At 41.2% G+C, this 14,052-nt stretch overlaps 1 protein-coding gene across 1 annotated transcript in view; it reads left to right on the forward strand.

The window, feature by feature from the left end:
- The window catches only part of GRM8 (glutamate metabotropic receptor 8), a 727,600-nt gene that overhangs the window by 454,991 nt on the left and 258,557 nt on the right, over window positions 1-14,052 (forward strand). The window contains exon 6 of the mRNA XM_036328793.1: window positions 8,427-8,627. Coding sequence (XP_036184686.1) covers window positions 8,427-8,627 — 201 coding nt within the window. The remainder of the gene's footprint in view (window positions 1-8,426; window positions 8,628-14,052) is intronic.

The following is a 14,052-nucleotide window of genomic DNA, read 5'->3' on the forward strand; positions in this document are numbered from 1 at the left end:
TTCACAGAGGAGGGACAGAGTAGTCGTACTAGTAGAGGTTTTGCATCAGACCTGACAAAAATTTATTGCCATATATGTGTGACCTTAGGTAAATTCTATTTTTTTGAATCTTAGTTGTTATTATTTTTTAAAATATATTTTTATTGATATCAGAGAGGAAGGGAGAGGGAGAGAGAGATAGAAACATCAATGATGAGAGAGAATCACTGATAGACTGCACCTGTATGCCCATACTGGAATCAAGCCACAACCCGGGCATGTGCCCTTGACTGGAATCAAACCCAGGACCTTTGTCCACAGGCCAATGCTCTATCCACTGAACCAAACTGATTATGGCAAGTCTTAGTTGTTTTATATGTGAAAAAGGGAGTAATAATAGTTTAGGAGTAAAGAGATACTATTTGTAAAGTGCCCTACCCATTTTAATTATTTGTGTCCTCCTTCACTTTTACTTCTCTGATCTTATTTTCTATAATATTTTTTCTTTAACTATTATATCAAAATAAACAGAGAAGTGAAAACTTTTCTCTTTGGTGAGAAATCAGCCCCAATATATAGCTCAAGTCTAAGGATAATGAATATGTGGTCATTAGGCAAAAAAAACCTAGGCTGATATTTGACTTATTTTTTGTGTGTGTGTGTGTAAAATTTCCAGATCCACAGCAGCTAAGTGACTGGATATTCTAAACTATTTTAGAGAATTGAACTTAGTGGTATTTGTTCAGTTACACCCTTATGTAATTTTCAAGTTAGAGAGTGAAAAGAGGAAACAAGAGAATATGCCTTAAAATTCAGAATTTTACACTGAAGGTGATACTGTGGTAATTAGCTAGTTAATAATAACTAGAGGCCCAGTGCAGAAATTTGTGCACAGTTGGGGTCTAGCTGCCCGACCCCAATCAGGGTGGATCAAGGCTGGACCTGTCGGGAGAAGACCACAGGAGGTTGGCTGGCTGGGCTGCCCGGATCAGGGCCCGATCAGGGTCGGACTGGCTGGGGGGAAGGGCCGAGGGCAATTGGACAGTGGGCCCTGCCCCTGATTGGGGTCGGAGGCCGATTGGGGCCAGAGGCCTGGGGGAGGGGCCATAGGTGGTTGGCCGGCCGGCCCCACCCCCGATTGGGTGGGTTTGCTGGCCACAGTGGGAGTCATACCGATCGGTTGTTCCAGTCCTTACAGTGTTCCGGTTGCTGGCTTTTATATATATAAATATGAAAGGAGCAAAAGGGAGGCCAGACATTATAACCCTGGCCATCTGGGCAGCTTCACCAGGAAGCTGCAACTTCACACTCACCAGGGAACCATGGGTCCATTCCCTGCAAATCCCTGGGGGGAGGGGTCCAACAAAGGGAACATGGATTCATGGGCAGTGAAGTCAGAGTGATCTAGGGAGGGTCAAACCTGGGAACAGAGGGGTGGGCCAACTGCAAGCCTGTGAACATTTGGAAATACATAGTCCCCCGGACAACAAAACCCTCTCTTGGCTCTCTTGTTTCTCTGGTTTTGCTCCTGCTTCCTTGTATTTGCCCATGTTCCTAGAAGCCACATGGCCAATGGGCATGTGGACCCTACACACAATGGACTGATGGACTGCAGCTGGAAACACAAGTTAATCTAAACTGATGCTGGATTGGACTATGCAAATATGGAATGGAAACTTTGGGCAACGGCTTTAATCCTAGTCCTGCTAAAGACACAGCTGGACTTCTTCCTTGGCCTGAGGAAGGGAAGAGGGATGTTGGAAACTCAGGGATGTAATTTCATGCAAATAAATGCCACTCATTCTCACATGTGAGTCACAGAAAATCCCTTTTCTTGTAACATTGCAAGAACCCCACTTTCTCCTGGCTCCCCAGTGATAACAAAAAGATCCTTATTGATCATCTTATTGAATCTTCTAATTCCTTCTGAGAGGTAAACAGTTGCCAAAAGTATTATGAACTGAACAAAGACACCAAGTCAGTTCCTTGTAGCCTGAGAACTAGAGCACAGGGTTTTTACTTCTCAGGTCTTACAGCAGCCCTGTACAGAGTGGCTAACGTTATTGCAATGTTATAAATAAGTAACCAACTATATTACTATTACATGATTACTCTAAATATTTGGACTTATTATTTAAGTAAAATTCAACAAATTTAAATAAAGTCTATACTATGGTAGAGGAGGTAATAAATATTACAGAATATTATAATCAGTCATTTTAACAGGTGCTGACGCATTTGGGAGCTGTCATAAACTGAACCTTCTTATTGACCCGATTTCTCAAATTTTGTTAATGGTGTCAATATCCTCCTACCTGGTCTCAAGAGTCCTTACTCCCCATATTTAATAATTACCTCTAACCCTTACGCTCAGGTTTAATCAGGTGTCCAAATACTGTCAAGTTGACATCTGAAATGCATTTCCTCTCATTTTTCTTTCCCACTGTTTACTCTGCCTCCCAATTTGCATCTCTACAGCCAACCTATGTTTCCTTCAATTTACTTTTCACGTCATTCCCAGAAATAATTTTAAATACCAGTCTTGGCTTTGTTTCCAACTGAACAATATTCAGTATTTAAACCCGGCCTTTACAGTGCTTTTGATCTGCTCTGGACTGCTAATTTGAAAATAAATCATTAAATATCACCGCTCCAGCCAACCTTGAGTTGACCTTTTACCTGATGCTTGGAGGCTAAAGAGGCATCTGGGAAGGAATGAGGAAACTTACAGAGTGAACATCTCAGTGAAGCCCTGCGGTTTGGGGATCTCAGGTTGTACTCCAGGACCTGAAAGTGGAGCAGAGGGAAGTGGGAACCAGCAGATCTGGCTAGAGCAGTGGTTCTCAACCTCCTGGCCCTTTAAATACAGTTCCTCATGTTGTGAGCCAACCATTAAATTATTTTCGTTGCTACTTCATAACTGTAATGTTGCTACTGTTATGAATCATCATGTAAATATCTGATATGCAGGATGGTCTTAGGCGACCCCTGTGAAAGGGTCCTTCGACCGCCAAAGGGGTCGCGACCCACAGGTTGAGAACCGCTGGACTAGAGCAACGGGGACCCCGTTAAGAAGGTTCCTTTGGAAAACATTCCCAATTGAAGGCCAGGGTTCATTCAGGATAGTGTCCAAGGCCTTATGAGTGGGGCAGCTGGCACCTGACCCCAGGACTGCCTCACTGGTCAGTCCTCTTTCTCCTGCGGCAGCAGCCTCATCAGTCAGTCTGTCTTTCTGCCTCACCGCAGGGCCGGTGTTCTCAACCCTCTGCAGTTTGGGCGGTGTGCACATTTCACTTGGGGATCCTAGTGCTTCGGGGATGTTCCTGTGTCATTGAACATCTTTCCCATCCTCCCCCTGTTGTGTCCTTGAAACCAAACCATTTAAATTCAGTAAAAGAGGATTTTTATATTTGCTAACTTGATGGAGATTACTTTTGAGTGTGCAATGCAGTTCTTGGCATGTTTCTCACTGATTTCAAAGTCACCAGCTATGCAGTTATAACATACATGTTATATTGGGAACAATTTGGTTCCATATGCATAGCTGTATTTCTTCATAGCAGCTCACAAATTCTCTTCTTCCCTCTTATCATTCTCTGCACAGCAACTGCAAGGAAATGATTTAATTATTTAAAACAGTAGCTGCATACTTAAAAAGTCAGGGAGGAACTAAATAAAGAAATACTTTTAAGACACAAATTTACTAGTGGAGTGTGGGATTATTTCTACCACATGCTAAAACTGTATTAAAAATTCAATCAATTGGATGTTTGCTCTCCCAGGAATAAAAAGACTGGTGTGACTTTAATTCCCCCTCACCCCACTGATTTGACCAGCTGTTTAGTAGACCATCACTACATTAACATTAGAAGCTTTATGTGCGTAATTTCAGGAGAGGAAAATGCCCCTAACATCTCAACTGACAAAACTAAACTGTATCCTGAGAAATTATTAGAAAGCAAAGTTCAACAACTATATGTCAGTCAAAGAATTTAAAATTTATGTCAGGCTTATTTAGGAACTCACGTTGTGATGTATGCAGCCCTTTGCAAAGATGAGCAAATTTGCCTCTATAGTAAGAGGAAGCAAAAACCGAGAAGATACCCAGGATGTGTGAAAGGCCTTCACTAAGGTACATGTGCCATTGGTTGGACCGGTAAGAGTTTTCTGTGTGTCCAGGAACATGAGATACTGTTAGAAGTTTTAGATTTTATTAATGAACACATACTCTTGCAATTAAATTTATGTGCCTGACTTCATCTACCACCACACAAACACTTTGCTACATGCAGTTAATTTCAAACTATACACTAAAAACACATTACAACTTTACAATCAGTATTTTAAATGGATGGCTGACATACAGCCTTTGACAATATTTAGCACTTTATAGCAATACATTAACGCTAACTTTAGAAACTATAGCATAATGAAATTTTACAGCCAATTAAGTTGATGAGTCACTGTCAGCTTTCTGAGTTCCTCATTTAGATGAAAGAGGCAAATGGATATAGAAAGTGAGGCACAAACTAGTTCCTATAAAATTTTAAGTATCATCACGAGATCGCAATGTTAAGGAAGAGAAAAATACATTGTCTAAACAGCCTGAGAAAAAATCAAATACTTTCTTTTTAAATTTATAAATAATATAGTGTTCAGTCTTTTAATTTGTCACCAGGTGCTTACATTGATTTAGAAAAAAGACTTATGTCCATCGACTCATGTGACAATAGTCACTGATCAGCCTTCTGACCTTCCCCCCCCCCTTGTTTTAGAGTTCTTATAAGAAATATTTGTCCCAAAGTTGAACCAGCTTGCTATTTTTGTTCAAACAAAGAAAATCAAGAGATTGTTCCTTACTGAAGTTTCCTCAAATGATATCAAAGAATTATGGTTGAACGCCATAACTCTAAGTCATTTCTGCTCTAGAGAGGTTAGAAGGGACTTACAGAATTTTTTCCCCCAAAACAGAATTTGGATCTGAGCAAAACCTTTTGTGTCCCACCAACTTTTAAAGTTTGTTGGGGACTTCCCAGGCCAGTTTGGCTCAGTGAATAGAATGGAGGCCCACAGACTGAAGGGTCCTGGGTTCAAATCAGCTCAAGGGAAATCACCTTGGTTGTAGGCTCCAACCCTGGCCCCGGTCTTGGGTGCGTGTGGGAGGATTGGGGTGCATGCGGGAGGCAGCCAATTCATGTATCTCTCTCAGATCGATGTTTGGATGTTTGTCTCTCCCCCGTTCTCACTAAAATAAATAAATAAATAAATAAATGAATAAATAAATAAATAAATAATCAATGAAAAAACCTCCCCCAGCGAGGATTAACAAGAACAACAACAACAAGTTTGTTGGGGATGAAAGTCCAAATTTGCTCTGATATACTATAAAAGCAATTTCATGAGCAGAGACCTAAATCTAATTGTTTAATAGATGAATTATGTCCAATGCTATTTTAAATGGATTTTTAATCAAAAATATATATCCACATTTTTACTGATCTATATGATTCTTGGTTCTGAAACTCTTGCATGTCCTATGAGTGATACACAGCAGGAGCCCCAGGAGAGAGAAAACACCCCTCCTACCACTCCACTCTGCATGGCCCCACCCCCTACCTTTCTCTGTTCCATCACTACCGCCTGGCTTAGGTTGGGGGCTCAGTGCTTGCCAGACCCTGGTAGGAGTAGGAGGCAAAGGAGAGGTTCTCCTGCTCCCTACATTTTCAAGGTCGCTTCGCGGATAGCAGTCTCACTATGAGATATTTACTTTCCCAATTTCTTCCCCATTTCCACCAATGCCACCCCTTGCCTGGGGCCTGTCACCAGCTGTCCCTCCCAGCCCCCCCCCCCCCCCGCCCCTTCCCATGCCTGCCTGGCCAGAACCACCTTACCTCTTCCACAAGGGCGGTCAGCCCTGGACTTCACCTGTGGATAGCCTTCTTTGCAGTGATGGTGTACCATTAGAAGTAGTTATTTGAGTCTTATCTCAGTAAATGTCCTGGCCATTTGCCTTTTGTTCATCAGCACCCATGCTGGTCTGCTCAGGATTGTCCAGGTTTTGGTTCTACATCCTGAGAAGCTCTTACAGTCCTGGACTAACCAGGGTGATTGGTTACCAGATAAGATCTTTAAAGAAATAATTGAATTATTTTGGCTTCTGTGACCATTCTTCAGTATGCATTTACGAATTGTCTATTTTGTAGTTAAAACTGCAAAACCAGGATGTCACCTGATGACATTCTGGACATGAGCAGACTGGCCTAGAACCCAGGAGACAAAGTGCCGCCCGGAGGTAGGGAGAGGACAGTGTCCCCACACCTGCATGGATCGTAGCTTAGATCATGACGCTAAGGCAGGTTGAAGGAGATGATACACATTTTGGCATCTTGAAGATGTTCTCTGTTAGGTCTGCCCCCTCTCTTTGTGCTCCCCAAACTGCAAAACCCCCAGTACAAAGTTTTAGTGAGATACTGATATAAATTCTCTACAATGATAGCCTGGTTTTAAATTGACTGAGTTTGACATGGAAGCAGACTACCTAAAGATAAGGTAGGCGACTGGAAATGTGGGCTAGACATTAGGTGATAAGAAAGTCCTAGAAAACTAATTTCCAAAAAGCTAGACTTAAAAATGAGTTAAATTGACTTGGACCATGTAACTAACATTTTACATTACTATTTATATTTCTAGACCATAAAAATAATAAGTAAAGGTTTTGAGAATGAATGGATTCTGAGGTTGAAAGGGGGGAAAGAGGACTCAACCTTGAGGAATGGAAAGTTGAGGCATAAAAAAAAATATTCACAAAGGCATGTGGAAAAAGGAGGAGCAGAATTCAGCATCATGACACACTTACAGGAGTTTACTAAGAGCACCGACCAATAGCGTTTATAGGATCGGTGGAGCAAGGGATTGAGACCGGAGGAAACTGTCCAATGATTGTACGAATAAAAATCAATGAAATGACCACTACCTTTGTGTAGAAGAAAGCCACTGGTTCTATTAGAGTGTAAAAAACATTTTATCAGTGAATAAAACAACCATTTCAATTCCACTCTCTAAATTCAGACTCTAGATGAGTTAGTGTGAAGAAAAGAAGTATTTGTTGCATTTCAAGACTATTTATTACAGGTTACTAACTGGCGTCTATGGGAAGGTTTAAAGTGCTTGCTTTGGGTCTCTCTAAGTGTTGCAGGATGCATGGAGTTAGGGAGGGGGTGTGGAAGTGAGAGGCGTTCCCTTTGTGACCCTCAGTAACCCTCAGTGTTCTTTCTATAATCTTTTACTCATGTGCCCAATGTTCCTGTCATCTCTAGTTTTCTGGGGGTTGAGAGAATTTTGGACTTTGAGTCTGAGACCTGGGAATGGTTCCCATACCTGCTCTGTGTGTCCAGAGTAAATTTCACCTCCATGTGCCTCAGTTTCCTCATCTTCAGAAAGAGAATGTTGGACGGTAACTCAGAATGCGTCATTTAATTTTCACATTGAATTTATCTTCCATTTTTAATTCTATCCTTTAAATGATATCTGTCACATTAAGTGATAATCCCCAATGTCAATTCTCAGCCTACTTATGCCTAAACATAGGAGCAATTATTCTGAATGATATTCATTTTGAGAGCTCTGCATCTTTTTAATAGAAAATGAAGCTAGACAATTTATGGGGATCTCATGTACAGCGTAGCGACTATAGTTAATACAGTATTGTATACTACAAGTTTACTAAGAGATTCGATCTTAACCGTTCTTGCCACAAGAAAAGAAAAGGCAACTATTGAGGTGATAAATATGTTAATTAACCTTACTGTGGTAATTATTTCACATGATATACATATATCTAAGCATTTGTATACCTTACGCTTACACAATCTTATATGTCAATTATATCTCAATAAAGTTTTTTTGAAAAAAAAATGAGATCAAGAAGAAGATAAATTGAATGATTCTCCTAAAAATAAACAGGAAACATTGTTATTTAATATTTATAAACAGGGCTCCCTAATAGAACTTACTCAAAACAAGAACAGACCTGGTTGGAGAGAGACCTGACTTTGGGGCACTAATTAAATGATGCCGCAGGAGCTGGGATAGATGAAATGAACAAGTCTGTACATTTTACTTAAAGATTAAGTCACTACCAAAATGGCCTCTAATTCCAAGAACGTACAATAGGATATGACTCAATAAAGTGGAAATAAAAGGTAATGAAACTATAGGTCTTTTATTTACTTTCTATGTTTTTGTTGCTAATGAACAGAAACTATTATGTTCTTTCCAAATAAAAAATTCAATACCCAGTTTCAAAACTTTACTCAGTATAATCGGAAAGAAGATCAAATAGTTTTGTCTCATGGAATGCGCCTCAAATGATGGAAACCTTGGCCCTAATGCCTTATTTCCCTGAAATCTAACAGTGCCGATTGATGGTTTTCCTTTTTCTTGTGCAGGGCTGGAACGAATTGCGCGGGATTCATCTTACGAACAGGAAGGAAAGGTGCAGTTTGTAATCGATGCAGTGTATTCCATGGCTTATGCCCTGCACAACATGCACAAAGATCTCTGCCCTGGATACATTGGCCTTTGCCCACGAATGAGCACCGTTGATGGGAAAGAGCTACTTGGTTATATTCGGGCTGTAAATTTTAACGGTAAGTTACAACTTTTGGGGGTGGGAGGGGGTCTCTATTTTAGAAGAAACAGGATGTGTTTTTCTCTTTATATTTAGAAAATACTCAAGCAGAATGGAAAGCAAAGGTATAGAAGTTCCCCATTTAATCAAGTCTGAAATTTTCCACCTGCTTTTAAATCCCAAACAGGTGTTTTTTTTTGTGGTTTTTTTTTTTTTTTTTTTTTTTTTTTTTTTTTTGAGGTGTTACCATTAATCTGCTCCTGGAAGAAGCAGAAGTTAAAAATAAGCCTCTATCAATAAAAATATTCTACTTAAACATCGCTATTTCAGAACTAACATAAGAGGTTCATTTGGAATCATTAACAACAAATTAGATGTTTTGAAAATGCTTTGTTTATGTCGTTATCAGAGAAGGCATTGTGGCCATTTTATTTGGAAACCGATTTTAAGCTTTTAAACAGCACGTTGACTTGAGGAAAGTGAGTGATGTGGAGTTGCTGTATATTTACATTTTAAGAGTTCTGTGTTAAGCTTCTGCATCTCCTTTTTCCTTGTATTTCTTTCAATGATTTGGCCAATTTGAAGCAATGAGCCGCATCATGTAAGATAGAACAGCATACAAGGCAGTATAGATGGGATTTGCCTCCTGCAGAAATGCCGCTTCTGTGAGTGTCATAAGAACCTGATTCAGAATAGGCTGGATCCACAGTGTTTGGCTGAGAATAGTCAAACAGCCTGTCTGAAGTGATGGAATTATGGAATGCTGTTCTCTTATGAATGCTGTAACGGTTGCTGCCCATGACTTTGACAATTATTTTCAAATGAAATGATAGAATGCTCCGAGCTGTCTAATTCTTTGTGTTTGGCTGCAGTCCACACAGTGGACATGCCTCTGAGCAACGCACAGCGCTGCACTGTCCATCATAATACACTCCAGTGACCTCAGCTGCCAGCCTTTCTCAAAACAGTGCAAGGTCACCCGCAATTTAGAATTCAAGTGGAAACTTCTTCTTTTGCTTTGTTCACGCAACATGAGACAAAATTTGGTTTACGTTCAATGCAGAGTATTCTCCTTTTCAGCAGAACTTTCCCTGAAGCGTTACATAACATTGTTTCAGTCCTAAGGGGAATTTGAAAATAATTTTCTTGCAATTATCAAGTTGAGCAAAAGACGAGTGTTACGATATAAGGTTATTTATCCTAACGTGAGATTGGGGAACATTTCATTTATCCAAATTGTTAGAAAGTGGGGAGAAGAATGCAAATGATTATATTTTCTCAAGAACTGAAGCTCACCTGTAGAAAATAAGGAAATCTTTCAAAGAAACACTGGATTTAAGCATTTTAAAGATGAATTACCAATTTCTTTTTTATCTTAACTGTAGATAAAAAACCAACCTTTCCTTGATGACTTCAATTATTATATCACACTCTAATATAATGATGCTATTAAAGACTATTAAACATGCCTTAATGTCTAACCGTTATTAAAGCAATTTGCCTCTAGACTCCAATGATTTCTGAGTTCTTCTGTCCACTTTTTATAGTTTTTGCCCTTCTACATGATCAAACTGATGTTGCTGTGAATTTTTTTAGAGCTGATCTCTTCCATAATTTGCTTCTTTCAATCCATTATGGACAGAGAAGCACACATAAAATTTCATTGATTTAGTCAAGAGCTATTTATTGAACACATAGAATGAGTTAAGATTTGTGATGGGTCCTAAAAATACATTACTGGTATAAACAGTCAAAGCAGACATAAGATTTAGAGTTTTTCAGGGAACTGAGATATAAGGTATCTATACTAATAAAATGGAAACTTGCAAATTGACCGTCCCTCTGCTACACCCACCAGCCAATCAGGGTAAGTGTGCAAATAACCCAACAAAGATGGCGGTGGCCACAGAGCTGGAGCAAGCTCTTGGGTTGCTCTTGGGTTGCTCCCGGTGACAGAGGAAGCTAAGCTTCCCGCCTGCCCTGGCCTCCACTCAAGGAGGGGCTGGGGGATTGGGTCTCTGGGGGGCGTGGCCAGCCTGAAAACAGCCCTCAGCCCCTCACCCAGGCTGGCCATGCCCCCATGGGTTGAGGTTGCCTGCTGGGGGGCATGGCCAGCCTGCAAACAGCCATCAGCCCCTCACCCAGGCTGGCCACGTCCCCCCAGCGGGGACCCTCACCCCATGGGGATGTGGCTGGCCTGCAAACCACCATAGGCCCTCACCCAGGGCGCCCCACACCCCAAGGGAACCCCCACCCTGATCCAGGACACCCTTCAGGGCAAACCAGCCAGGCCCCACCCATGCACTAGGTCTCTATACTAATAAAAGGGTAATATGCTAATTAGGCTAGGAGACCTTCCAGGAGACCTTCCGGACGTTCTTCTGGACAAAGCTCTGGTGGTGGGGCTGAGGTAGAGGCGGTTAGAGGCCAAGAGGGGAGGGCAGTTGTGGGTGATCAGGCCATTGGTGTGGGGGGCATTGTGGGTGATCAGGCCAGTGGCAAGGGCAGTTGGGGGTAAACAGGCCAGCATGCAGAGTGGTTAGGGGCAATCAGGCAGGCAGGCAGCTGAGCAGTTAGGAGCCAGCAGTCCCGGATTTAGAGAGGGATGTCCGACTGCTGGTTTAGGCCTGATCCCTATAAACTGGCAGTAGGACATCCTTTGAGGTGTCCCAGATTGGAGAGGGTGCAGGCCAGGCTGAGGGACCCCCCCCCTGCCGCATGAATTTCGTGCACTGGGCCACTAGTAATTATATAATCTACAATGAATGCTGTGTGGAGAGGTGTGCTGGACTGGGAGTTCATAAGAGGGTAAACTTCCCTACTTTAAGGAGTTATGGACAGGTGAAATCTGAAGGAGATGAGTGTTAGGGATAAGGGTGAAGCAGAAGGCAGGGCCAGATAGACCATGAGAGGTCATGTAGGTCATTCTCAAGATTTGTTCTTCATCTTGAGAGCAACAGGAACTCACTGAAGCATGATAGAACTGTGTCTGATACAAGAGTAAGTATACTTCAAGGGAGGATCATGTAAACTGCATGGATTTTAGTGTGTGAACTAAAAAAGGTATCTCTTTGAGCTTCTTGGAGCTTTATTGATAGTGCCTTGAAACTTGGCTGTGTTCCAGTAGCTGATGATACAGGGTAAGAGACCTGAGCACAAGCAATCTGTTATAAAATATACAATTCTCTTGACTTTCAGTAATTCTTAGGATGATCATCAGTTTTTTATTTCATTATTGACACACACACACACACACACACACACATATATATATATATATATATATATATATATATATAATTGTTCATTTATCTTTAATATCTTGCCTGTCTATGATAAAAGGACACATGAAACTATTAAAATAGAGCTACACCATCAAAACCACTGGAGGAAGAAACAAATATGGTAGCTAGCATGAAGAACCACACTGACTTCTGAGATTCTAAAGCAGCCAAAAGGTAAAGGGACATTTAAAGGAATACATAAGTTTTATTATATGATAGGACCAAGTTTAACTCTTTTTTCAGGAGAGAATGAATTTTCTTGGGAATTATTTCTGAAAGAAATGTATCATCTGGGACTTTGACAGCTTACTAAGCAACACTACTTAACAAACTGTTACAGCAGAAGCCTTCTCCTGGGCTGTTTTGCACATGTAGCCACAATCAAAGCTAAGACTGGGATGCTTGTAACACTGATGGATGTTCCATTAAAGAGTTTTCAAGGAGAGGGAGATAATCTTACTTGATCTAGATTTACAACTCTTTTGAGCTCTGATGATATAAGGATTACCATACTCTATTAAGAATAAATAAAGAGCATCTTCCATATAGAGTACTGTTTTTCAAACTCGATCTTCAAAAGAGTCCTACTCAGACACCTAACTTTTCAGGCAGTTAAAATAAGAACTGCTGATGCCCTGGCCGGTGTGGCTCACTGGATAGAGCGTCAGCCTGCGGACTGAAGGGTCCCAGGTTCGATTCTGGTCAAGGGCATGTACCTTGGTTGCGGGCACATCCTCAGTAGGGGGCATGCAGGAGGCAGCTGATCAATGTTTCTCTCTCATCGATGTTTCTAACGCTCTATCCCTCTCCCTTCCTCTCTGTAAAAAATCAATAAAATATATTTAAAAAAAAAATAAGAACTGCTGGGTTGAAGGCGTGGACGTAGAGGTCTTGGACACTCTACTTCCCTATGCTACTTGCCGATCCCGGGAGTACCTTGGAAGGTCCCAGTAGCTCTGTGGGGCACATCAAATCCACAGATTTAAATGTGCTTGCTCTCGCAGGGCTTTCACAGATGCTGAAAGTAGACATCGGGAATTTGTGTTCTCTGTTGGGAACCTAGCAAATTAATTAGTTAATTGCATACCAGGTGAGCGGGTTGTGTAGGTGACGGGTCAGTGGTCTCACCTAGTGGGAAAGCCAGCCCACTTCCCAAAGACTGGAATGTGAGGGGGTCCTTGGCCAAAGTGCAGTCCCCTGGAGAGCAGAGACTGTGCTTGACAAAATCCTGAGCCGTTTACTCTGCAGGACAACAACACTGTACTGTATGCGGAAAGTTTCTTAGCCTATTACCAGTTGTCCATGGATGAGATTTGTAAGGCAAATGCCAATTTTGTACAGTGTAGCCTTCAGATTTCCTGCCAGGACCAGTGAGTGACAAAATGCAGTCTCAAGTAATTAAAAAATTGACCCATTGGATGGAATTGTTTAGTAATGCCCGGTTTCAATATTGGATGTGTCTGCCCTAGAGTGTAATTTCTGTGTAGAAAAAATTGTTACGCTGGGTTTTTTTCTAACATTAATGAGATATCTGAACAAATTGCTTTCTGTGGCCCTTTTCTGTTTGAGACAGTAAAGCCATGGTGTGGAAGGAGACCCTTCTTTGTAATAGCAGGTGAGGCAGCCAGAGCAGCTGGGTGCTGCACAGACCGCTGCTGAAAAATGAAAGAGAACTGTTTAAAGCTCAGTCTTGCTGAGATTGTAACCTTGTGTGGACATGACTACTTAGCAATGGTTTAAAGATACTTGCTATCAAAGGTCATGCTTCTTCCAGTTTATTGTTTAATTGACAACATAACGATTATATCAGAATTTAGAAAGATGAATGATTAGTATTTAGGGCCAGAATTTTTCTCTGACAAAACAACTGGTTAAAGCTAAAACAGTCAAACAATTAAACTACAGTGTACTGTTTGTCATCATAGATGTAAAGAACAATGGTGCTTTGATTAAATTTGATCGCACAAACTGATATTATCTCATTGGTGGGAGAATTTACCCGGAAGCATAAGCACACTCTGAGTCAGAGGGTACCAGCATTCTTCATGTGTTTCTTAGAACTTTTCTTAACTGCCCATCTCTACCCAGGGAGACAGAGAGAAGCAAAGGCCTGCCTTTTAGGATTAGTTTTATTGCTACCATTGGAACAAAATGCTATTT

The sequence above is a fragment of the Myotis myotis genome, unplaced genomic scaffold (genome assembly GCF_014108235.1).
Source record: "Myotis myotis isolate mMyoMyo1 unplaced genomic scaffold, mMyoMyo1.p scaffold_m19_p_11, whole genome shotgun sequence".
In the NCBI taxonomy this organism is placed as follows: Eukaryota; Metazoa; Chordata; class Mammalia; order Chiroptera; family Vespertilionidae; genus Myotis; species Myotis myotis.